The sequence below is a fragment of the Pseudorasbora parva genome, chromosome 8, assembly GCF_024679245.1.
Source record: "Pseudorasbora parva isolate DD20220531a chromosome 8, ASM2467924v1, whole genome shotgun sequence".
Taxonomy (NCBI): domain Eukaryota; kingdom Metazoa; phylum Chordata; class Actinopteri; order Cypriniformes; family Gobionidae; genus Pseudorasbora; species Pseudorasbora parva.
The window spans coordinates 17,735,797-17,762,582 of NC_090179.1; the positions used below are offsets into that span (position 1 = coordinate 17,735,797).

General features: G+C 38.2%; 3 protein-coding genes across 5 annotated transcripts in view; all 3 read left to right on the forward strand.

Moving 5' to 3' along the window:
• si:dkey-238d18.4 (TBC1 domain family member 15) overlaps positions 1-3,654 on the forward strand; it is a 30,887-nt gene extending 27,233 nt beyond the window's left edge. Inside the window, exons 9-10 of one of the 2 annotated variants that reach the window (XM_067451627.1) lie at positions 1,283-1,427; positions 2,208-3,654. In XM_067451627.1, coding sequence (XP_067307728.1) covers positions 1,283-1,427; positions 2,208-2,370 — 308 coding nt within the window. In that variant the 3' untranslated portion in view covers positions 2,371-3,654. The remainder of the gene's footprint in view (positions 1-1,282; positions 1,428-2,207) is intronic. The other variant, XM_067451628.1, reaches the window with a different exon arrangement.
• A 1,897-nt stretch (positions 3,655-5,551) lies between these two features.
• On the forward strand, positions 5,552-17,133 carry hsc70 (heat shock cognate 70). 2 transcript variants are annotated; one of them, XM_067450257.1, is made up of 9 exons: positions 5,552-5,747; positions 8,712-8,917; positions 9,138-9,343; positions 10,048-10,200; positions 10,408-10,963; positions 11,048-11,250; positions 11,873-12,071; positions 12,975-13,207; positions 16,512-17,133. In XM_067450257.1, the coding sequence occupies exons 2-9, from the start codon at positions 8,713-8,715 to the stop codon at positions 16,698-16,700; spliced, it is 1,944 nt and encodes a 647-aa protein (XP_067306358.1). In that variant the 5' UTR covers positions 5,552-5,747; position 8,712; the 3' UTR covers positions 16,701-17,133. The 2 variants fall into 2 exon arrangements, with proteins under 2 accessions (XP_067306358.1, XP_067306357.1); XM_067450256.1 differs by having other exon boundaries at positions 5,553-5,747; positions 8,708-8,917.
• A 5,907-nt stretch (positions 17,134-23,040) lies between these two features.
• Positions 23,041-26,290, forward strand: LOC137084483 (chymotrypsin-like protease CTRL-1). The gene is made up of 6 exons (XM_067450758.1): positions 23,041-23,190; positions 24,991-25,070; positions 25,331-25,412; positions 25,488-25,506; positions 25,878-26,008; positions 26,129-26,290. Exons 1-6 carry the CDS (start codon positions 23,041-23,043, stop codon positions 26,288-26,290), a joined length of 624 nt encoding a protein of 207 aa, XP_067306859.1.
• The last annotated feature ends 496 nt before the right edge of the window (positions 26,291-26,786 follow it).

Below are 26,786 nucleotides of genomic sequence, written 5' to 3' on the forward strand. Positions count from 1 at the left end.
CTCTAGCTCTTAAAGGAGTATTTCACTTTAAAATGAAAATGACCCCATGATTTACTCACCCTCAAGCCATCCTAGGTGTATATGACTTTCTTCTTTCTGGTTAACTCAATTAGAATGAATAAATATCCTGATACTAATTTTAATTTTAAAATGAACTACTACTTTAGTCACCATGAAATGGACGATTCTTAGTTTTACAGTATTTATAATAAATGGTTTATCTGTGCATATCTTTGTTATTATTTATTATTATTATGCCCTCTAATCTTTAAAATAACACCCCCTCCCTCTTGCAGTGACTAAATGTCCCCCAATTTTTGTTTTTAATTTTGAGAAGCCATATCACTCGGATCAACATAACAATATCCCTAAAACAACTTAAGTTAACATACAACTTCCGTTTCATGCCAACTTTGATGTTATTAGAAAAACGGATAAACACTAGTTTTGTAATATGTGTGACATGTATTTATTGTGTTGTAATCAAATTTTCTCAGCACTTTTTAGGTTTGATTTAAAGAAATTAAATAAAAAAATTAAAATTCTCTCATTAATTACTTACCCTCATGTCGTTCGACACCCGTAAGACCCCCATATTTTTGTTGAAATCCAATGGCTCAGAAAGGCCTTCATTGACAGCAATGTCATTTCCTCTCTCAAGACCCATAAAGGCACTAAAGACGTCGTTACGAAGCCCATCTCACTACAGTCATTTTATGAAGGCACAAGAATAGTTTTTGTGTGAAAAAAAACGAAATAACGATAATAATAGCATATCGATTCATGATTCGGATCGTGTGTCAAACCGCCAAACTGCTGAAATTACGTGACATTGGCGCTCCGAATCCTGAATCGATACACTGATTCATACCGGTTCGAAACTTTGTTTTGAAATCGGCCCATCACTATATAAGTCGTTATTTAGTTGTTGTTTTTTTCGCACAAAAACTATTCTCGTCGCTTCATAAACTTATTGTAGAATCACTGTAGTGAGATGGACTTTGTAGCGACGTCTTTAGTACCTTTTATGGAGAGGAAATGACATTGTAACAATGGAGGCCTTTCTGAGCCATCAGAGTTTAACAAAAATATATTCATTTGTGTTCCGAAGATGAACAGAGGTCTTAAGGGTGTAAAACGACATTAGGGTAAGTAATTAATAAGAGAATTTTCATTTTTGGGTGAACTAACCATTTAAATGTGCTATATAAATAAAGGTTACGCTTTATTTACTTTATTCATTTACATACTAAATGATTTTGATTCATGACTTTGTGATCAGCAGAGGAGGAACCTGTGACGGAGGTACATGCCGTAAACACAGATTTCACCTTTGAACTCTTCCTGTGTGCCACCATCTTGCTGGAGAACCGAGATACTTTACTCAGCTGTAGGAACGAGGTTCAGCTCATACAGTTTACCAGCAGGTGTGTCTTTTTTTGTGTGTGTGTGTTTGAATACATGCGTTAGACATACATGTGTTTGCATGTGTGTGTGTGCCTGCGTGCGCGCGTGTGTGTGTGCATTTGCTGCGTGTGTTTGTTCGCGTTTGTGTGCATGTTTTTGCATGATGCAAAAACACACATGCAAACACTTGTAAACACACAAATGCAGACATTTGTGTGTGTTTACAAGTGTTTGCATGTGTGTTTTTGCGCTTGTTTGCTTGCGTGTTTGTGAGTGCGCATCTTGGTGCATGTGTTTGCTTGCAATGTTTGTGTGCATGTTTGCGTGATGTGTGTTTGCATGTGTTTTATACATGCATGTGTTTGCGTGTGCGTGGTGTGTGTGTGCATTTATCTGCGTGCATGTGTTTGCATTTTCATATTTGTTCTTCACTTGATATTGTATTACTTTTTGCAGTAGAATAGGCAAAGATTTTCACATTGAAACCTTTATAAACATAGTGTCCCCAGACTGTCTCACTTAAAAATGTCTAAAATTGTTAATCTCAAATACTTTTTTTCTTAATAAGAAAATCAAATGTAGTGAATTGATTTTTGTGCTGTGTTTTGTTATAAATCTCTCTTTAACATTATACTAATTGATTTGATATTTTGTATCTAATGCAATGATGTTCATAAATTGTTAATGTGACTTAAGTGTCTAAATGATGTTCATACATTTTTTATGTGACTTAAGCTTCTAAATGCTTTTTGGGGCGACTGTATAATGCATTTTTTTTTTCTTCATGCTGTCACGATCAGTCTGCAGGGCAAGCTGGACCTGAACAGCACCCTGAAAAAAGCTGAGGAACATTTTTACAACTACTGCAAACGCTCATCCTGGGACTATTTGAATGGCCTCTATCGCACACGCAAGAGCAAAGAGGAGCATTTCTTATTTCAACTCCGTAACCTTTTTTCCTGAGACCAAAAAGCCTACGTGCAATTTATCAGGAAACAATCTTGTTGACTGAAACTCGTGGAAAACTGACTTTATGCTCCGGTGGGATTTTGGGAATCCAGTGGGAATTTTATTCCAAAGAATGATGCTGCTTTTAATCAGAGTTTTGTACAGAAAAAGGATGGACTCCTTCCAAACAGTCCATTTGTTATTTTATCTTAGTTTATAAGGCTTCTATTATGGTGCCACAATTTAAGAGGACAGCAAAACACTAATTTAACCAGAAGATGATCAAAAAGAGTCTTTTGTTTAACCTTTTACCCTGACCATGCTTGAAAATATAAGTAGCATTTGGGAATTGAACAGATTTGTGATAGTACTGAAGAGTTGTAGACTTCAGAGATGATTCGTCTATTAAAGTAAAGCATTCAACACCACAATTTGCTTCATTTTGAACAGGGCTTTGTTGTGCGCAATGGCTGGAAAAACAGAAAACCGAAATCCTTACTGCTGATCTAAACGAGAACCTACCTGTGAATATTATTCAGTCTTAGAAGAACAGTGTCTATTTTACAGGCAAGCACAATATAATAATAGAAACACGGGCCCAGTTCTGAGAAGCTCTAGAAAACCCTCCGGGGTGTTGTCTTACCAGTCGTAGAGTGCTGGTCAGAAATAGCACGTTGAATCAGGACACCCTGAGACTACTTTGGTTTGTGGTTTGATTATGTAAGAGGCTCAAAGCAGTGTACACTTGTATAATATTGCACAAGTATAATATTGAAATATTGCGCATAACATTTGGTTATTATTTATTAAGAACTGAAGGCACATTTAGTGAGAGAGTGCTGTAGAAATGGTTTTATAAAATAATTAAATGACTGGCTAAATGACTGGGGGGTTACTGTAATTTTAATGCTGCCCACTGATGTTTGGATTAAATTTTGCACAGCATGTTTATTAATGTATAAATTTATGTAGCAATAATGTAGAGACACGGTGGTGTTAAACAGAATGAATTAATCTTATTGTATTTTCAAATCAATAGTGCCATTTGTGAACCTGTGTGTGTGTGTGTGTGTGTGTGTGTGTGTGTGTGTGTGTGTGAGAGAGAGAGAGAGAGAGAGAGAGAGAGAGAGAGAGAGAGAGAGAGAGAGAGAGAGATACTGAGAGTGAGTGTTTTTATTTTAGGATTACTATGTGACATTTAAGCTGTAAGTTTTTAGTGAGTCACTTCATAGAGAACAGACTCATGCATGCTAGCCATTAAATACTTTTCTGAAATAAAGTGTTGAGATTTGATTATAACTTTGTTTTTAAGTGTCTCTAATTGGTTTTACTGTTAAAGCTGAGCTATGGTCAGGGGCGTCAGACTAGGGGGATAAAGGGTACCGAGTACCCAGGGCCCAAGGCAGGGGGTCCCTTAGAAGTCAGTTTTCTATACATACATATACATTAATCAGAGTATGGCTTATTTTCTGTAAGTTTTAAGTGTTTTTATGATACAAATGCAATACCCCACCCATTGGTATCACTATGTTATTTGGTACGGGGGCCCAGCAAGATGATTTGTACCCAGGGCCCAAAATTTGGTGCTACGCCGCTAGCTATGGTACATGGCATTTTCCTTGAACGGGGCACACACCAAAAACCATAATATTAGTGCAATATTATTGACCACATAACATCACTTTGGGAATATAAGATTATATCTGCATTCTGGGCAGTTTTGAAATACTGAGTTCAGATTTTTTATTTATTTTTTCTGAATAAAAAGTCCCAAAATGAGAAAAATAGGTTCACAGAATAAGTGAATAACTAAAATTTTGACAAAAAATCTCAAGACAGAACCTTAGAATTCAAATATAACTTATTACGAAACACACAACTTTCCTTAATTCTGACACACAGTGACTGACTTTTTCTAAGGCATTAGAAGTTGACATAGTTTTTTAAATATTTTTTTTTATAATATTATATATATATATAATATTATTATTATTTTTTTTTACTAATATTGTAGTTTTGATCACATTCATCAAGCTAAGCTGTGAGTTACTGTGTGAGTTACTGTGTAAGCTGTAAGTTACTGTGAGAAAAATGTTCACAGAGAACATTTTCTGTAATGGGAAGTGTCAAATATTTGTTAACACTTTATTGAAATGGTCCACTTTAGACAAACTAACTGTGCAACTACATATCAACTTATTCTACAATCCCTAAAAGTTTACTAATACTCTAATGACTAGTTACACTGTTACACAGTTGGAATGTCTAAAGTGGAGAATCTAAATAAAGTTTAACCAAATATTTAATTAATTTATTTGCCATATAAATTAATTTAGTCTAATGCAACCCTATTGAAAGAACTTAAAAATTGAAGCATGAAAAAGTTATGAAAGTTTAAATTTACTGTAAATCAAATGTGCTGTACTAAATATTATTTTCTATGTGCGGGCGTTTTACTCTAAAATCAAAGCCAAACACCTAACCAAGTTGTGTTCCAAATTTGAAGTATTATTAAAAAGTTGCAATGATTTTGTTTAGGCATAATACCAACAATAGCCATCCATCCCATTGACATTTTTTGATGCACTCTCTTGTAACAAATGTATACATTTCTGTCTAAATATCACTTCTATCACAACATATGGAATGAAAAATATGCCACCCCATACACACACACACACACACACACACACACACACACACACACATACACACACAGACACTATAGTCAATGGGGCTTGAGATCTGTTTAGTTACGGACATTCTTTAAAATATCTTCCTTTGTGTACAGAAGAACACATAAAAGTATGCAGCTTTGTAACAACTCGAGGGTGAGTAAACAACAGAATTTTCAATTTTGGTTGAACGACCCCTTTAACACTGTCTGATAAACATAATTTGCGAGAGCATTTGTTGATCTAGTTTGCTACAGCACAACAGGGCATTTTGAGACAAAAAGCACCACAAAAAAGACCTCAGACAAAGTACTTTAATCTGCAAAATAAAAGGTGAGGACACTGCACTTTTTGAGTTTGTGTCATACTTAATAAAACGTTCCCATGAATGGAAACCAGTGTCTTGTGTGTTGCACTGCCTTGGTTGGTTGTTAACTCACTTTAAATGGAGACGTTTGGCTGGCGAGACTGCAACACATGAGAACTACAGCCTGGAACTTTCTCTGCGCTGTGGGTCAGGTGACTGCAATCTTTTCGACTGCTGTGGCTATATACACAGAAGAGTCCAGGGCTTCTGCCTCTGAATCCAGCAGTGCAGGAGTGTGAAAGGCACAGGACGCGCTCTAGCAGGGCTTTGGCCGAGGGCAGACCCCGTGATAAGGGAAAGGACACACGTTACACTTCGTTATCTCTCAAGTAGACAGCTTTACCAGTCAGGTAAAAGTGGTCTTTGAAGCATTGGAAGCAGCTTGGCTTGATTTTCTGTTATGTCTGCTTTAGATATGCAACGTTTTGGCAGTTCTGCATTAATATTTTCCACTTTTTATTGCACACTGCTAAACCAAAGCAAAGTTGTGTGTTCTAGTCCAAACTGGACTGATTATGCAGCCATCCATCTAATCCCACAGTAAACTGAGCATGTAAAAAGTATATAAAGGCAGCATAAGGATTTCCCAGAAGATATATAGGACCTATATATAATCTTTTAGGTGTATCCTAGAATGCATTTTTAAAATGTTGAAGTTTGCATAGATGCATGCTGGATACTTTTAATTATATTAATTTTTAATTAATATGAAATGCATTTATAATATCTTTTGCAATTGAAATATTACATTAAATATGTAATTATTATTAATTATTATCATTATTATTATAAGTTTTAGTTTTTGAAAAAATGTATGTACTATAGGCAGGGTTATCACTGAAATAAGCAAAGCTGAAATAACATGTAAATATTAATTTATATTATATTTAGCTTATAAACATAAAATAAACAAAAATTTGAAATGTTGCCTTAACTGAATAAAAAAGTTGAAACACTACAATTATTAACTGGAAATAAATACAAACTAAAACAAGTAAAAACGTATTAAACCTATATAGTAATAAATAATAATAAAATGACAACAGCACAAAAGGAAATTATTACAAACTAAACTACAAATAATGTAAAAAATAAAAATATCTGTTACACACAGCAAATCATGCATATTGTCGGTCACATGACCCCTTCAGCTCTAGGCCCTTTGTGTCTCTTAATTTCCACTGTGCTTATGTCTCATGACATCAGCTTTCCAAACAGCCTGCTTCTTTGTCAGGCCTATATTTTCATCTCAGGATTTAACCAAAATCTCTCTTTTGATTTGCTCTTAGTTAAGTGGGAGTGAAACCTCCAGTCGTTCTTCTATCCCGACCTGTTTAAGGAAACCTGGTTTTATTTTTATTTCATACATTATTTGAAATACATTATTATTATTTACTATATTAAATAATAATAATAATATAATAAGTATATTATTATACTCATTACCCCCCCCCACACACACACGCACACTTGTCCATGGCATGTAGCCAAGCAGGCAATCTAGTACTTTCTAAAGCAGCTGACAGCACAAGGCAGCATGACTGCAGCACAAATGTGGATGTAACTTGGGCGCAGGAAGTAAAGGATTGTAAATGTGTAACCGGTCAAATACAACAGAGAACACATACCTGATACAAAAGAACAAATGAGCAGCCTCTTTGATGGAATTTCCCTGAACATTTTCTATGAAATAATGAAGTGCACTTGTCTCCATGTGCTCTCATTTCCACATATTTAGCAGAAGACAAAAATATATCTCAAAAAAAGTAAAATGACATGGGTAAGTAAAGTAACATTATACACATTAACTGTAATGAAAAAACTAACAAACAGAAATGCTAAAAAATTACAATAAAGATTAAATATGATTATTAGAAACCAAATTAAACCTACCTCTGTACCTCACCAATTCAGTTTCAATATAAAAGGGAAGAAGAGGAGATGTCATCAGGAAACAATGTTGGCTTATGACATCACAACAATTAAAGGGCAAAGCATCAGCCAGCTACATTGTATGTAAATGAACTTTTTTTTTTTTTTTTTTTGTCTGAGAAGCCAGACCCACATCAAGATGTTTGGTTGAACTCACCTTTGGCAGGGCTCAATCCGAGGGGCGGGATAAACAGTTGTCTTTCAAACTCCCTCTGCAAGCAATTGGATAGCGCTACAACCAACCAGAGCAACGAAGGTGAAACAGAGCTAGTTGATAATTAAACTTTCGCCATATCCGATTGGCAAAACTCAGAACACATCTTCCCTTCTCAAGAATGATTTCAGTGCCCTTCTTTGTTCTTTACTCAAAGAAAAACTTAACTCCAGAGTAAGTGTTCCAGAGTCGCGGCCAAAGCCGATTTGACAGACCGCCGTTCGCCAGCTTCTTTGTTTACTAGCAGCACACGGAACCTCCGCAACTCTGCCGTCATTATGTTAAGCCCCGCCGACCGATTCTATACATGATGTGACTGGCCTGACCAGAGTTTGGTTTTTCCAGCTTAGAAGTCTATTGAGAGTTTCTAGACTACATTCGCGGCAAAATAGATTTGCTGCCGCTAGGGTGTGTATAGATTTCTAGGCTAAATTTTTGTGTGATTTCTACTTAAAGGTGCATTGTGTAAAGTTTAGCGGCATCTAGTGGTGAGGTTGCAAATTGCAACCGCTCACCCCTCTCTTTCGGTCCCGACCCAAATGCCACCCTAAACACTGCGGTATTCCTACGAGTCTACACTTTCATGACATAATGGCACTTTGACTGTTGGGAACAACAAGAACAAAACACAGCCTTCTTAATCGAAAACATCGTGCCACACCCTTGGTACATTATGATTAACATGCCAGATACATGTTTTATATATTTAGAGATTGACAAATTGTTTTTTGATGACTGATACAGATTACTCATGTTTAGTATGCATCCTATTATATTATTATTTACAAAATATTTTTTATTTATTAATTGTAATAATATTTATAAAATTTAATTATATTTATGCAAATTGTTTTGAGATCATTTACTTTTATATCCTTGTGGTTCATCTGTTAAGCTCATAATCTGCATTTATCACTTGAGAATAAATGTTCTGTAAAAAAAAAGTTTAATAATTTATGCAAACAATGCATTAAATAAATTGCTTTAGGGTAATGGCATTGTTGGACTCAGTACTGTACAGCTGTTTATACAAAACAAATACACATTTTAGGTGTAATTTAGTACATTGTATATATGTAAGAAAGTAAAAATTATTTCCCTGTCTTTATTAAAATAACTTATTCAGATACTTTTAATAAAATCACCATTGGTCATCTGGTCCAGACAGGATGTCGAAAGGTCCAGCAGTGGGTATTGATTTGGGCACCACCTACTCCTGTGTGGGAATCTTCCAGCATGGAAAAGTGGAAATCATCGCCAATGACCAGGGGAACAGAACCACCCCCAGCTATGTCGCTTTCACAGACACCGAAAGACTGATCGGGGATGCAGCCAAGAACCAAGTTGCCATGAACCCCACCAACACGGTGTTCGGTAAGGCAGCCAATAACATAATTTACCAGAACACGGTGCATTTTGCTTGAGGAAAAACATTAAAGATTGACATTGACACTTGAATATGTTACTATTCTCCATTAGGTGGCATTGTAGTAACTATAAAAGCAAATACTGTAATTCAGTCATTTCTTACTCAGCCAAAACCAGCAACAACTTTAAAGCAATGCTTGTTTGTTGCATTTTATTTGCTCAACAGATGCCAAGCGCCTGATTGGTAGACGCTTTGATGACCCAGTGGTTCAGTCTGACATGAAGCACTGGCCCTTTAAGGTGATCAATGATGGGAGCAAGCCCAAGGTTGAAGTGGAGTACAAAGGGGAAATTAAGACCTTCTACCCTGAAGAGGTGTCTTCTATGGTCCTCACTAAGATGAAGGAGATCTCTGAGGCTTACCTAGGCAAGGTGAATATAACAATGTAAAAGCACTGTTATCCATGAAATAATGTATAATGAACATAAAGCCTTTAATTGATCACATTGGCTACTTTAGTAGGATGCATGAAACCAAAACAGAGAAACCCAAGTAGTGAAGACCAATACTATCTCTAATGCATGAGTGCAACGTTTTGCAAACACAGTTTAGAGACACCAGTGGTGTTGAGAAATTAACCACAGATTAATATCTGATTCTGCAGCACGCGTTCTGCAGCACGCATTTGATGTTCAAATGTCCAAAGCACATTTCAAAAGTTTGAAATGTATCTTGACTTTTGAGAGATATTAATCAAGATAACAATGTTTTTGCTGGTTTCAGGAAGGATGTCATCTTGGCCACAATCGTTAGTGTCAACAAGGATGCTTTTGTGAACCCGTATTGCTTAAAAACTTTTTACAAGTAATATTTCTGAAAGCATCTACTGTTTCTTCATGAACAAAATGAAATTGAACAAAGTGAACTGTAATCATAAATGCAAATACTGTTATTAATCACAAAAATCTCTCCTCCACAAAAGTAAAACATCTCTATATTTTTTTCTTAGGGATCTCTTAGGGAGACATGGACTTCTAGGAGCTATGCAAATTATTCTAAAGCCAAAATTGGCTGTTGCATCACACTAGATGCTAAACATTCTGATTTATAGTGATTTTTTTTCTTGTTATTTCAGGCAGTGTCAAATGCAGTTATTACAGTACCTGCATACTTTAATGACTCTCAGCGCCAAGCCACGAAGGATGCTGGAACTATTGCTGGCCTTAATGTCCTTCGTATTATCAATGAACCAACAGCAGCTGCTATTGCTTATGGATTGGACAAAAAGGTATACAGACATCCTCAGATATACTTTACCTAGGTCAGGACTTTATATATAACTTGATACACATGCTTAACTGGTTGTAAAGATGTTTGGATGAAGTTGCTAGCAGACACTTTTGTTGTCCATCATCTCACTGATGAACTTTCGTTGTATTAACATTAAGGAGTTAGGAGGGTTAAACTGTTGCTTTATGGCCACAATTCACTATAGGTTGGTGGTGAGCGCAATGTCCTCATCTTTGATTTGGGTGGTGGAACATTTGACGTGTCCATTCTGACAATCGAGGATGGCATTTTTGAAGTCAAGTCTACTGCAGGCGACACCCATCTGGGTGGTGAGGACTTCGACAACCGAATGGTCAACCACTTCATTGCCGAGTTCAAGCGCAAGTTCAAGAAAGACATCACCGGCAATAAACGCGCAGTCCGACGCCTGAGGACAGCATGTGAGCGTGCCAAGCGCACACTTTCGTCCAGCACGCAAGCCAGCATTGAGATTGACTCTCTGTTTGAAGGTTCCGACTTCTACACTTCCATCACCAGAGCACGTTTTGAGGAGCTCAATGCCGACCTGTTCCGCGGTACACTGGAGCCGGTGGAAAAGTCACTTCGGGATGCTAAGATGGACAAGGCGCAGATCCATGACATTGTGCTGGTTGGTGGCTCCACTCGCATCCCCAAGATTCAAAAACTGCTTCAGGACTTTTTTAATGGGCGGGATCTTAACAAAAGCATCAATCCTGATGAAGCAGTAGCTTATGGAGCAGGTAAGACGGTTGATTTCCACTGCAGATGGATTATTAATCACTTTTGCTTTGCAATATACTAATCTTTCCTCAAATCCCACCTAGCTGTCCAGGCAGCCATCTTAGCAGGTGATAAATCAGAGAATGTCCAAGACCTCCTGCTGCTGGACGTCACTCCTCTCTCTTTGGGCATTGAGACGGCTGGTGGTGTCATGACTGTGTTAATTAAGAGGAACACCACAATTCCCACCAAGCAAACCCAGACTTTCACCACTTACTCGGATAATCAGCCCGGTGTATTGATCCAGGTAAATTAAAGAAGTTGTTGTACCTATCCCAGGTCAAATGACAGCATTAATATCGGTTTCCAAGCTGATTTGGTACAGGTCCACCTGGTGGAACATCAAAGATTGCTGTTCACCGGCTAAAATTAATAGTCAACCAATATGACCTTTATTTAAACCTCCTGACCACAGAAGGATTGCTGGTAAAGCTTGTCTCTTTTTCTGCCAGTGATTTATTTTTAAAGATTGCTGCCAGCATTTTTGGTTATTTTGGGGTATATAAGTTTTAACCACTTCCTGGATCAACATTTCTAATGCTTTTTGTCCTGTGTTTTGATCTGGATATACTGTACTCGTTCAGGAGATGTGTATTATTACCCTAGTGTATAAACGTGAAAACACAGAAAGCCGTAAAAACTGTAAAAAGGGAAGCATTTTTTCATGAATGACGAGTCAACTTCGTCAATGGCATGGAAAGTGTCAAAAAGCCTGATAAGGACACCCACAAACCAACATCCAGAAAATAACATGCTGCTGAACAGCAATGTTTGGCTTTTCAGGAAGGTCCTTGAAACTTTTCCAAACCATTGAGGTATTTGTAACCATTTGGAGTCTGTTTTAGTCATTTTTATTTTCAAATCCCTAGGTATATGAGGGAGAGAGAGCCATGACAAAAGACAACAACCTTCTTGGCAAATTTGAGTTGACAGGCATCCCTCCTGCTCCTCGTGGTGTGCCACAGATTGAAGTTACCTTTGACATTGACGCCAATGGTATTCTCAATGTATCCGCAGTGGACAAAAGCACTGGCAAAGAGAACAAGATCACTATTACTAATGACAAAGGTAGATAAAGAGTGGACTTATATACTCATTCAACTCTGGAATTCAAAACTAGTCTTGTTGGGCCGTGTTTACACCTGGTATTAAGATGTGGTTTGGTCAATCGGATCACAAGTAGACGCAGGAGACATTTGTTTACACCTGGTCCTTTAATCTCTTTAGTCAATTTAAGCTTTAGGGTGTACTCACACTAGCCAGTTAGAACCGTGTCCGAGTGCGTTTGACTACCAAAGCGCGGTTCGTTTGACTAGTGTGAGTGCTCCAAACCGTGCCCGGGCTCAGCTCGATTAGCCGGCCCTGGCCCGCTTGGAAGAGGTGGGCCAGATCACGGTTCAGTTGGACTCGGGCGCGGTTCGCATGCAGTGTGAGCGCTAACCGTGCTGGAGTCCGTAATCAAAGCTGCAAAGTCCTTGCTGCACTTCAGCTGGTACCTTGCAAACCTCCTCATACGAGCAGCACGATTACGTGAAAATTTTCGTGCTACTAAGACGACACATCTGTTTAACAACAGGCTGTGAGAGGGCTGTGGACCACTGTGTTCAGACTCAGAGAGCACCGCTCTTCCTGTTTATCCCGAAACCGTCGTGTCATAATGACGTAGACGTGCTCCGGCGCGAATGCTGAAACCCGAAACCGTTGCACCATAATGACGTAAGCGTGCTCCGGCACGAATGCTGAAACCCTATGTGAGTGCAGGCCAGAGGGGGAGTGGGGAGGGGGGCAATCGTACTCGGGCCCGGTTCATGGCAACCGTGCCTAGTGTGAGTACACCCTTAGTATCTTTTGTCCACTTTTACAAGTTCACACCTGTGTTTAGCATCATCCACTTGTGATCCAATAGACCACAACACATTTTAATACCAGATTTAAACAGGGCTTCCCACTAATCTCTTCTGTTTCTTTCAGGTCGTTTGAGCAAGGAAGACATTGAACGTATGGTACAAGAGGCTGACCAATACAAAGCAGAGGATGAAGCTCAGAAGGAGAAGGTCACCGCCAAGAACACTTTGGAGTCCCTGGCCTTTAACATGAAGAGCACTGTGGAGGATGACAAGCTGCAGGACAAGATCAGTGCAGAAGACAAGAAAACTATTACTGATAAATGCAATGAGGTCATAGCCTGGCTTGACAGGAACCAGGTAGGCAACATCCTAAAAAACAATCTACAGGTTACACTTGTTTACATGATTAAAACTATCCCTTTCTGTTATGATCATGTCATTGAAGGAACTTTATTTTATGGTCTCATCTTCAGGAAGTGAAATCCATTTGTGTAGCCACCTGGTGTTTCACCCAACCAATTGGCCTTTCATACTGTGCTTAGCCTTGGACTATTTTTGTTCTAAACCCTACTTTAAACCCTAGGTAGAAAAACATTATTTTAGAAGCAGGATTAGCCCCACTTTTAACCTAGGTTATGAAATCCCACTCTGCATTGTGGTTCAAAAAGTGGACAGTGTGAAACAATGTGGTGTCAGAATGTAATGCCGATGTTTAGCAATAGACACCCAATTGTATGCCTCATATTCATGTGCTTTGGACAATGATACATTGTAAAAAATATTTAGAAAAAAAGTTACCTGGTTGCCTTAATTTTGAGTTCATTGAGATTAACATTTTGAGTTAATACAATGAACAATTTTTGAGATTCGACAACCTTTATTAAAATATTATTAAAAGATTTTATAAGCATATTGGGTAATTGTGTGTTTTATTTCTGATGACACAGTGAAACATGCCAAATAGTGCTATTTTCATGATTTATTAAATGTTTTATGTGGTTCAGATACAATAATATTCTGAGTTTTTATTTATTAAACAAATTTCCTTCATTGTATCAACTCAACTTTTTATTTTCAATAAACTCAAAATTTTAAGGCAACCAGGTTACTTACTTTTTTAAGTTAAACCAACAAAAAACAACAAAACATTTTTATAGTGTAGGGAATGTTGTAAAACATTCAGTGTTTGAGGAAAATTTTTAATGGTGATTAATAACATAAGATATAAGCCTGCATTCAATTTACTGGGGTTAAGAATGTCCCAGGAGTAACTATGTCTCTTTAAAACCCCTAAAGAGATTTTTCCCAACCTTGTTCCTAAATGTACACCAAAGTATACACATTTTGGATGTCTCAATTATATGACTGATCTATTTCTTGTCTTTGAGTCTTTACTAATAAGCTGATGAGTTGAATCAAGTATGTTTAATTAGGAAATGTGAACATGAATAAAAAATTAAAAAGTAGGGTACAATAGGGCTAAATGTGCACCAGGGTAAACGGCTCAGTTGACTTTATTCTCCCTTAAACCTCTACATGGCAAAATTACCTTAACTTTTAATTAACCGCATATGATGATGCTCATGTAAATTTGGCTGATTCTTGAAGAGATCGCAGACAGCAATTATTCAATTATTAAAGTCATTAATTACTCACCCTCATGTCATTCGAAGACTTACTTTTGTCTTCAGAACATAAAGATATTTTAGATTTTCAGAAGAGAATAAATTGTTAAATAAAGTCTTTTTTTTCACACAAAAAGTATTCTTGTCGCTTCATAAAATTAAGGTTGAACCACTGGAGTCAAATGGATGATTTTAACAATGGCTGTTCCTGCCTTTCTGGGCCTTGCTTTAATGATAGTGTTAATTATATTGCTGTCTATTGCTGTTAATTGTCAATTAATTGACCCTGATTAATAAAATTAACAAAGTGTTAATTATATTGCTGTCTATGGAGAGGTCAGAGAACTCAGATTTCCTCAAAAAAATCTTAATTTTTCTCCAAAGATGAACGAAGGTCTTGCAGGTTTGGAATGACATGAGGGTGAGCAATTAATGACAGGATTTTCATTTTTGGGTGAAATAACACTTTAAAGCGGGGGTGAAATGCTATTTAATGCATAATGAGCTTTTTACATGGTTAAAGACTTGGATTCCCATGCTAAACATGGACAAAGTTTCCAAAATGAAGTTGGACATTTGATGGACAAAAGTACTCCTTCCAGTTTCTCCCAAGTTTCGGTGCCTTGTCTACCTCGGTGACTTCAGCTTGGGTGATGGACGAGTCTACCTCCGAGCCCCCAGCCCTTTGCCTTCTCGATGGAAGATGTGTTGGAGGAATTGAGGAGATCCTCAAAGTATTCCTTCCACTGTCCGACAATATCCCAGTTGAGGTCAACAGCTGCCCACCTCCACTGTAAACAGTGTTTGTAGGGCACTGCTTTCCACCTCCCGAGGCATTGAACGGTTTGCCAGAATCTCTTCGCGGCCAACTGATAGTCTTTTTCCATGGCCTCATCAAACTCCTCCCAGGCCCGATTTTTTTTTTTTGTCTCCACAACTACACGGGCTGCAGTTCATTTGGCCAGTCGGCCATCAGTTGTCTCAGGGGTCCCACAAGCAAGCCAAACCCGATAGGATCCTTAACTGCATCCTTTACTACCGGTGTCCACCACCAGGTTCAGGGATTGCCACCTCGAAAGGCACCAGAGACATTGCGGCCACAGCTCCGAGCAGCCAGGTTGACAATGTGGAGTGGAGAACATGGTGCACTTGGACTCAATATCTTCAGCCTCCCTCGGGATCTGATCGAAACTCCATCGAAGTTGGGAGAATGTAGATCTCACTGACAGGGGTCTCGGCTAAATGTTCCCAAAAGACCCTCACATTATGTTTGGGTCTGCCGAGTCTGTCCAGATTCTTCCCCTGCCATCGGATCCAACTCACCATCAGGTGGTGATCAGTTGACAGCTCCGCCCCTCTCTTCATCCAAATGTGTCCAAGGCATACTGCTGGAGGTCAGATGAGATGACCATCGATATCCGGTCTAGGCCGTCCTGGTGCCACGTGCACTGATGGACATCCTTATGCTTGAACATGGTGTTTGTTATGGACAAGCCGTGACTAGTACAAAAATCTAATAACAGTTTCTCAGATTTAGTTTCTGTTTTTTTTTTTTTTTTTTAAATGAACATTTAATGACAATATGTTTATCAACATATGTTTATAACAAAAGTATATTTTTATTTATAAAACTCTTTAACAAAATACTACAAACTTTGCTAAAGTGATTATTTTGAACAAGTAATACCTTTGATATTATTCAAATTATTTTTGCTAAAGTGTTTGTTTCAATACATTGTGCTTTTGCCTCTTTCTGATGAGTCTTTTACCCCACCACCTCATACATTTATATATTTTATTTTCACACAAAATTTGTTGCTCCATCAATGTTCAATGAAAACATACATATTTATTGTACAATCATAGACTATGGTAGCAGTGAAGCTAATTTTTCTTAAGTGTGTCTTAAACCCCATTGAACCCAACTGTTGGTGTGCCTTCAGTAACAGAGCTGACAAATGCTGCATTAAGCAATGCGTCACCTCATTGAACAACAAGTGAATCTTCTAAACCACTTCTTATGTTTTGTGCCACAGACCGCAGAAAAGGATGAGTATGAGCACCAACAGAAAGAGCTGGAAAAAGTGTGCAACCCCATTATCACCCAGCTCTATCAGGGCGCAGGTGGCATGCCGGGTGGAATGCCGGGTGGAATGCCTGGGGGATTTCCTGGAGGGGCAGGAAGTGGTTCCTCATCTGGTCCTACCATTGAGGAAGTGGACTAACCTTGACGCCACAACATCGAGGCTCATAAATAAGAACTCAACACAAAATCTGATTTATGTCAACTTGCTGCATCTCAAACTGGCTTCATATGAACTAGTGTTTACATACATTGATGTGTCACATGAGACCAACTTCTAGCTTGTGACCAAAGCAATATGGCACCTACGAAACAGCATTAGCATTTACATATTAACCAATGTTGGCATTATGTTGGCAAATCTGTAATTCTATCTGTAAGCTATTATTTAGTGGTTACAATATTAGTCATGCTACAATAACAACAAAATACCTAGTTGAGGTGAGGCCTGGTAACTCGTTCAGTTAGCTGTTATACTCATTATTCATAATTACTCCACAGGGAGAGGTTTTTGCACATCTGCTTTTAGTGTTTCCTGTATGATTCAATAAAAATAAAGCATATTATTTCCTCAATATCTTCTCATGTTTTTGTGACATAATATCTGATGATAAAATGAACAGCCTAAATCGTAGGCAACACACTATTTTCTGCAACTAAATGCCTTTATGGAGAAAGAAAGTTAGTTAAAGTCTCCTTTTTTGCTTTCAGAAATATAGGTCATGTTGCATTGTTTTCATTTTGCTGACTCACCTGTATCAGAATTACTTAGTTTTGACAGATATGACAGATGACATACAAACATGTCATCTGTAAGTGTAAGACACAAGCCACTTGTCAACAACATGATCTCGATCATTAGCTGTTTTGCTTTGGTGGCTTCTATGTTTTTATTAGGACAAAAGGTCACAGATTTTACTTTTAAATTATTAATTTATGTTAGTTATTTTAATATATATAGTGGATGTATGACATCACATCCCATATATTTTCCTAGCTTTTATATATAAATTTATTTAATGCATTATATATAGGTGAAAAAATATACCATGATGCTCAAATCCAACTAAAAAAAGACAAGCTTGTTAATTCATGAATTATTACTCACCCTCATGTTGTTCCAAATCCGTAAGACCTTCATTCATCTTTGGAACACGAAGATATTTTTTATGAAATCTGAGAGCTTTCTGTCCCCTCCATAGACTAAAGGTAGGGAAGACACTGATCAAATATTTGTAAGAACTGATGGCACATCAAACACAAACTAATCTTCCAAATAATTTGTTCAAATATAATTCCTCAAAATCAATCATCTATCACGAGGAAAGACCAGGGGCCGGTCAGTCGGCGTCAAGCCACAAACTCATCAGCTAAGTACTTGACAGCCTGACAAACTTTGAACTATGCCAAAGATAACAGCATACTTTGTTTGATCACCAGACAAAGACGAAAAAAAAAAAAAGATCTGTTTTCTCAACGACCTTTAAATGAACTCTGAAGTGACAGTAAGAATCCACAGGAAAAACCCACAGAACTTGTGTGTTGCATATAAATTGCACCAAATCCTTCAAACTGAATAACACCGCCCAAGCACCAATAGGATGGTTAAGTTAATGATTGGTGGTTCTTTCAGGTCATATAAAAATATATTGCTAGAAACTTAAGACTTCATCATTTATCTCTCTTCATTCTTTCCTCACTTTTCTCACTTCCTTTTCTGCAACCCGTGTAAGTGTGTGCGTGTGTGTGTGTGTGTGTGTGTGTGTGTGTGTGTGTGTGTGTGTGTGTGTGTGTGTGTGTGTGTGTGTGTGTGTGTGTGTGTGTGTGTGTGTGTGTGTGTGTGTGTGTGTGTGTGTGTGTGTGTGTGTGTGTGTGTGTGTGTGTGTGTGTGTGTGTGTGTGTGTGTGTGTGTGTGTGTGTGTGTGTGTGTGTGTGTGTGTGTTCGTGTTAGATATTAGTTTTACGTGTTAGAGTAATCAATAAAGTTTTGTTTGTATTTAAAGATAAGGGTTCTTGTGTTATGTGTTTATGAATGTAATGTCTTAAACTGCTGATCTAAGTTACCTGGCTGTTAAATAGTGCTTCACTATTCTGTGGATATTAATATCCACTGCAGAGATAGTTATGGCCCGTTCAAATCAACACTGGACGAGTCATTTGCTCGTCCGTAAAATAGACTCTTTTAAAATGTTTCTATTAATTAATTAATTAATTAATTTGAGCTAAATAGACCTGTTTCCCTTATATGTTGTCAGGCTGCACTAGTCCCTGCAGCAGCGCCACAGCTGTTCCTGTGTGCTTCAGCAAATCTAAAAGAGCTTTTTTCCATCCTATAATAGCAAATGATTGTGTTACTGGATGAAGTCGTTCTCTATTGTCGGCTGACGGTCACGATCACTGTGTCACGTGTTTGGCCATTTAACGCGCTGAAGCAGCATTCATGGATAGTTCATGTTCTCACTGCAGGAACATGACTGTCGCAGTGTTAGGGTCCAGGCTTGTTTGCCTCAGTTCTTAAGGGCAAGCAGCCACCCCTATGCCCCGATCTAATGCTCCCTCCGTTGGAAACTAGGAGATTGCTATTTCGGCGAATAGACAGAGGGACTTTAGGATTACGTTTCCTGCCAAGAAAGCCTCTGCGGGCCGCTATTCCCTCCACATTGCACCCTGTGTTGATGCCAGAAGAGCACGGCGGTCCCTCTGTTGAGCGACCAACTGTCTCTTTCGTTGTGCTGGCAGACGATCAGTTGTTGATTGCAGCATCGGAAGGTGAGCTGTCAACAGGAGAAGATGATGCAGCTGTGTTGCCTACTTCTGGGAGAGTGGCTTTGCCCGAGCCAGATCCCTAATTGGCAGCTATGCCTTTCAGGGCCACCGGGTGGGTCAGGCTTGAGTGGAACCCTCCACCGGGTCCTGAGCCATCTTGGTTGGATGATTGTTTTCTCGGTGTGGCCCGCACTGGTTCTCAGCATCCCAACCCGCTTCCTTTCTTCCTGGAGGTGCATGAGGTGACATGGTCCCTGTTTTCCATGAGGAACCTCTCTGGCTCCTCCTTCACCCTCCACCTGGATGGCGAGGGAGGCCAAGAGGTACGCGGGCATCTTGCCAGTGAAGCATGCTGTCTCAATGCAACTGCGTCCGGTGGTGGCTAATTGGAGGGGTAGTCCACATCACCCATACCGGGCCTGTAAGTTCCATCTAAACTAATGGAAAAGGCTTACAGAGCCTGTGTACAGGCTGCCTCTTCTCTCCATGCCATGGCGTTGCTGCAGGTCTACCAGGCCAAGGCACTAATGAACATTGCCCAGGGTGGTCCTGACCAACCATAGGATGAGCAGTGTACCGCCACTGATCTCGCCATTCAGGCAACAAAGGTGGTGGTGCACACGGTTGGTCAGGCGATGGCCACACTTGTGGTCTAGGAGCACCACCTTGCTCAACCTGGCCGACATGAAGGAAACATCAAGTATCGGTTCCTGGACTCCCCGTGTCGCCAGTTGCGCTATTCGCCAACACGGTTGAAACTTTGCCCAACAGGCTACACAGAAGCAGATGGAGGCGATCCGCCACATCTTGCCTTGGCGATTGTAGCTCCTCCACCTGCTTGTCGCCAACCAGGGTGCTACCAGCACACAGACCCCACTTCAGGCCACTCCACTGTGTGAGTCAGGTCCCTGTGTTCTACTTCGCTGCCCCACTGCGGGTGCATTTGTTGTGCCATTGTTCCCATTGGTTCGGAGTCTGGGAGCCTGGCTAGCACTTCCCAGCCAATCCCGCTTGCTCATCCACACAATTAGACTTGGCTATGTAATTCATTCGCCCAGTGTCCCCCGTCTTCAGGGGTATACTGTTGCTGGTGGAAAATGCTCCTTTGCTTCGGGAGGAGATTACAGTCCTACAGGCAAAGGGCTTGATTGAGCCGGTCCATCTAGCTGAGATGATGTTGGGGTTCTACAGCCCTTACTTCATCCCGTCCCCAAGAAAATTGGTGGGTTACAGCCAACCTTGGACCTGCAAGTCTTGAATTGGTCCCTTTACGGGCTGCCATTCAAAATGTTGATTCATAAACACATTTTCGAATGCATCTGTCCCCAAGTTTGGTTTGCTTATGATAGATGTGTACTTTCATGTCTCAGTTCACCCTCGACACAGACCCTTTCTTTGGTTTCCGTTCATGGATCGGGCCTACCAGTACAAAGTCCTACCCTTCGGCCTGGCCCTTCACGAAAGTCATGGAAGCGGCCATTGCTCCCTTGAGAGAGTGTGGTGTTCACATTCTCATCTACCTTGATGAATGTCTCATCCGTGCACAGTCGAGAGAGCAGTTGTGCGAACACAGTGAAATGGTGCTCAGTCACCTCAGGCAGTTTGGTCTTCGGGTCAACTGGGACAAGAGCAAACTTTCCTCTGTGCAGAGGATCTTTTATCTCAGTATGCAATCGGACTTGGTCAACTGGCCAGCGTGCCTCATGGTGGAGCACGTCCAGTCAGTGTTGAACTGCCTTGAATACACTCAGCAGCAGGACTGGGGCCCCACTGAAGTTATTTTAGAGGCTTTTGGGGCATATGGCATCCACAGCTGCAGTAACGCAGCTCAGATTGCTTTATATGAGGCAGCTTCAGCAGTGGCTTCATGGCCGGGTCCTGAGAAGAGTGTGGCAACACTGCATGTTCCATGTGGCTGTCACACCAAGCTGCCGTCATAGCCTCACTTGGTAATCGAAGCCTTTATTCCTGAGGGTGGGTATTCCCTTGGATCAAGCGTCCAGGCATGTTGTGATCTTGGATGCCTCTGCCACCGGAAGGGGGGCCACATACAACGTGCATGCAATTTCGGGTCTGTGGACAAGGCCTCAACTCTAGTGGCACAGCAACTGCCTTAAGTTTCTAGTAGTACGTCTTGCACTGGGTCGCCGCAAAGGGCTGTTATGAGGCAAGAACGTACTGCTCCGTATGGACAGCACTGTAACCGTTTTATAAATCAACCACTTACTTGTCTCCTCAGCGAAAAACAGTGTTTGCTGACACCTCCTATGTATACCCACACTGCGGGGCGGAGTCCTGCATGCAAATATCATGCATCGGTTCACATTCTGACGTACATCTCAATTCCCTCCTACAGGGAACGAGGGTTACATGTGTAACCTAGATGTTTTGTTCAAGGTAATTAAAGCACAGTTTTTTTTTTTTTTTATAAGTGAGGAATTTGTAAAAGTGTGATTTTGGGGGGTGGCCTCTGCTGTTGGGGCACAATAATTAAAATTATAATTTTCCATAATTTTCCAGTTGTTGGCATGACATGGTTAGATTCAGATGGTAAATATCATATATTATTGTAAGACATAATATAACAATATGATAGACCTATATATTAATCATATCATAATATAATAAAATATAAAATGTATTGTTACTGCTTATACATTTTAAATATAAAATGAATTGTTACTAAATCTAATGTGACTACATTGCACTACATTAAATTAACATTTAATGACAATATAATTTTTAAATGAAAATAAATATTTTCCTTTTTATAAAATAAACTAAATACTACAAATGTTGCTAAAGGTATTATTTTAAACAAGTAATAACTTTGATATTATTCAAAACATATTTTTTTTAGCTAAAGTGTTTGTAGCAATACATTGTGCCTTTTGCCCCATTCTGGAGAGCCTTTCACCCCACCTGCTCATATATTTATATTCATTATTTTCACACAAAATCTGTTGCTCCATCAATGTTCAATGAAAACATATATACTTTTTCTACAATCATATACTATGGGAGTAGTAAAGCTCATTTTTCTTATAGGGTGAGTTGACCCAAAAATGAAAATTAGACCACGATTTACTTACCAAGTCATCCTAGGTGTAGTATATGATATTCTTCTTTAAGATTAATAAAATCCGAGTTATATTAAAATGTCCTGACTCTTCCAAGCTTTATAATGGCAGTGACTTTGAATTTTTGGAAGTCCACAAAAGTCCATCATAAAACGGCTCTATGTGGCTCCAGGGTGTTAATAAAACTCTTCTGGAGCGAATCGTTTGTGTAAGAAAAATATCCATATTTAAGACTTAATAGACTAAAATAACTAGCTTCCAGTCGTCAGTGGTACACAAGTCTACTTGCACTAAATGAGTAACCACTGACGCAATGTATGTGTGGAGAAGATGGATAGATGTACTTTTATGGACTTCAAAATTGCCCCAACAATTCAATGCCATTATAAAGCTGGGAAGAGCCAGAACATTTTAAATTTAACTCCTATTTTATTCATCTGAAAGAAGAATGTCAGGTGACTTGAGGGTGAGTAAATCATATTCTAATTTAAATTTTTGGGTCAACTAACCCTTTAAGGTGTGCCTTTAACCTCATTGAACCCAACTGTTAGTGTGCCTTTAGTAACAGAGCTGGGACATACTGGATTAAGCAATGAGTCACCTCACACCTGCCGCAGACTTTAGAAAAGGATGAGTATGGGCACTAACAAGGAGCTGGAAAAAGTGTGCAACCCCATTATCACCCAGCTCTATCAGGGCGCAGGTGGCATGCCGGGTGGAATGCCTGAGGGATTTCCTGGAGGGACAGGAAGTGGTTCCTCATCTGGCCCAACCAATGAGGAAGTGGTTTAACCTTAAAGGGATAGTTCACTTTAAAATGAAAATTCTGTCATCCTTTACTCACTCTCAAGTTGTTAACAGTTAACTGCACCATTGACTTCCATAGTAGGAAAAAAAAAATACTATGGAAGTCAATGGTTCCAGTTAACTGTTCGGTTACTGACATTATTCAAAATATCTTCCTTCGTGTTCAGCTGAAAAAAAGAAATTCATACAGGTTTGAAACAACTTGAGGGTGAGTAAAGGATGACAGAATTTTCATTTTAAATCGAACAATCCCTTTAACATTAACATCCAGGTTCATAAATAAGAAATCAATTCAAAATCTGATTTATGTCAACTTGCTGCATCTCAAACAGGCTTCATATGAACTAGCGTTTACATACATTGATGTGTCACGTGAGACCAACTTCTAGCTTGTGACGAAAGCAATATGGCACTTACGAAATAGCATTAGCATTTACATATTAACCAATGTTGGCATTATGTTGGCAAATCTGTAATTCTATCTGTAAGCTATTATTTAGTGGTTACAAGGTTAGTCATGCTACAATAACAACAAAATACCTAGTTGAGGTGAAGCCTGGTAACTTTTTCAGTTAGCTGTTATACTCATTATTCATAATTATTCCACAGGGAGAGTTTTTTTGCACATCTGCTTTACAGTTAATGCGTTTTAGTGTTTCCTGTATGACTCAATAAAAATAAAACGTATTATTTCCTCAATATCTTGTCTCATGGTTTTGTTAAATAATATATCATGAAAAAATAACAGCCTAAATCATAGGCAACACACTTATTTCTATGATAAAATGCCTTCATGAAACAAGAAAGTAAGTTGAAGTCTCTCTTTTTTTGCTATCAGAAATGTAGGTGATGTTGCATTGTTTTTGTTTGGCTGACTAACCTATATCAGAATGAGATTGTTGTTTTTTCCTCATATGACAGAGACAAACATTCATTTGCTCCTCCTAACTGAATGAAAGCAGCTGCATGTATTGTGAAATTTAATAGATGCTAGAGAGAATATAAAGCCGGAGAGACACCTTATAGCAAACAACAGCAAGACACAAGCCGCTTGTCAACAACATGATCGAGATCATTAGCTTTTTTGCTTTGGTGGCTTCCACTCTAGGTGAGTTTTTATTAGGATAAAAGGTCACAGATTTAATTTCTAAATGTTTAATTTATGTTATATATATATATATATATATATATATATATATATATATATATATATATATATATATATATATATATATATATATATATATATATATATTTATATATATATATATATATATATATATATATATATATATATATATATATATATATATATATATATATATACAAATGCTATTCATCTTGAGGATAATCAACTCTATTGTTCAGTATTGTTCTGTAGAAAACTAAACAACATTTTTAGTGATATTTTTCTCACTTTGCCTTTTTATGAACTTTGCTGACAGGATGTGGAGTGCCTCTAGTTCAGCCTTTGGAAATGGCTGCCCGGCCTAATGCTGGGGACAATATAGCAAATTTAGTTGGGGGAAGTGATGTGATCCCTAGTGTTATTAATGGAAGGGAAACACTCCCTTGGCCCTGGCAGGTCTTTATCCAGGTAGTGTTACAAGTTTTAAATATATAATCAAATATATAAAAAAGTATTTTCCAAAGCAAGAAGATGTTTTTTTAATGTTTTTATTAATGGATCCACTTCTAATTTCTTATCATATTATAATGGTCATGGATCTCATTCTCTGTTTAATGATGTACTCATGATGTTCTTTAAATTTTAACCAGAGATCCAATGGTGATCTGCTCTGTGGTGGTTCCCTGATCAACAACAATTGGGTCCTCACTGCTGCCCACTGTAAAGTTCAGTAAGTATCTATCTATCTATCTATCTATCTATCTATCTATCTATCTATCTATCTATCTATCTATCTATCTATCTATCTATCTATCTATCTATCTATCTATCTATCTATCTATCTATCTATCTATCTATCTATCTATCTATCTATCTATCTATCTATCTATCTATCTATCTATCCAATCATTCTATCCAGGTATTTCGATTTTGATACAAATGTACAGTATTCATCTAGTCCTGCTATTCCTTTCCCCGCTGTCTTTCTAGGGCTGGAGTTAATTATGTTATCCTTGGACAGAATAACCGTGGCTCCAATAATGAACGTATTCAAGTCAAACAAATTGCTAAGGTATCATCTTTAATGTGATTATTACATTAACATATATGTTTTAAATCTTTAAGTTTAAATTGAATAATTTCAAAGTTAATGACTGATCAAGGCTGTATTTATATGATCAAAAATGCATTAAAAAATGAGATTGTGAAATATCATTTGAGTCTAAAATAACAGTTTTATAAAAAAAAAAACAGAATTCTTGATGAATAGAAATAATTACGTAACTTAAATAATTAATAGAACATAATTAGTTTGAAATACAACTCATTTGTTGCATTATAAATCTCTTAAAAACTTTTTTAACAAAAATCTTAAAAGTTCACAAAAAAAGAAAAGAAAAAAAAGAGTTGAATACTATTTCCCCCCACCTGTGCATTTTTAATTGTGTAATAAATAATAACAATAAAAAAAACAGCAGTTGTTCCTTGATCAGCCTTTCAGACACTTAACTGCCTCATATTCTTCTTTTGCTTCTAGTGCCTTCTCTCATCTTGCAGCAGGCGACCCTGCCGATAGTGAGTCAGAATCAGTGTAGGCAAGAATTTGGTCAAAACAGAATCACTGATGCCATGATCTGTGCTGGAGCCTCTGGAGCCTCATCTTGCCAGGTATATGCAGACAGGTTCACACACATATTACATACAAACTATTAATTTTCAATATTTGAAAAACACACAATGTTAACATTGTCGCAATTCTAATCAGTGATTTCTGTCTGTCACCTACAGGGTGATTCTGGTGGTCCTCTGATATGCAAGAGCTCAGGTGTTTGGTATCAGGTGGGCATCGTGTCCTGGGGCTTTGAAAACTGCGATGTTAATGTTCCAATAGTCTACACTCGTGTCCCTTATTTTCGAAAATGGATTGATGACATTCTTAAATACAACTAGAGCACCAGCATGAGTATTTATCCTCTAGAGGACACACAAGAAGTCTCTCATCGCCACATTTAATCCCTTTTTGTTCACGGTTTCTGGTCCTCCTGTGTCTGAACATTCTGCCATTAGTCAAAGTTTCCAGATATCCTGTATATGTCTTTAAAACACTTTTTTGTAATGCTATTGTTTTGAATACTGAATATACCTCATGAGCATGCAAATTAAATTATTAGAAGCACAACTTATGTATTCACAATGTATCTGTTTTCATCTAATTGTAATTAACTAATTGTACTCAATAAATATTAAATAAATAATTGTTGGTCTTCTATATTCTTTGAGTATTTGTAACAACGCAATGACGATAATAAGCTTTGTGTGCTTGTATATTGCAAATAAAACTTTATTTTTAAGTTAATATACAGTATGGGGTCACAATACTTGAGCATCAAATCAGCATTTCAGAATTATTTCAGAAGGATCATGTGACACTGAAGACTGGGGTAAT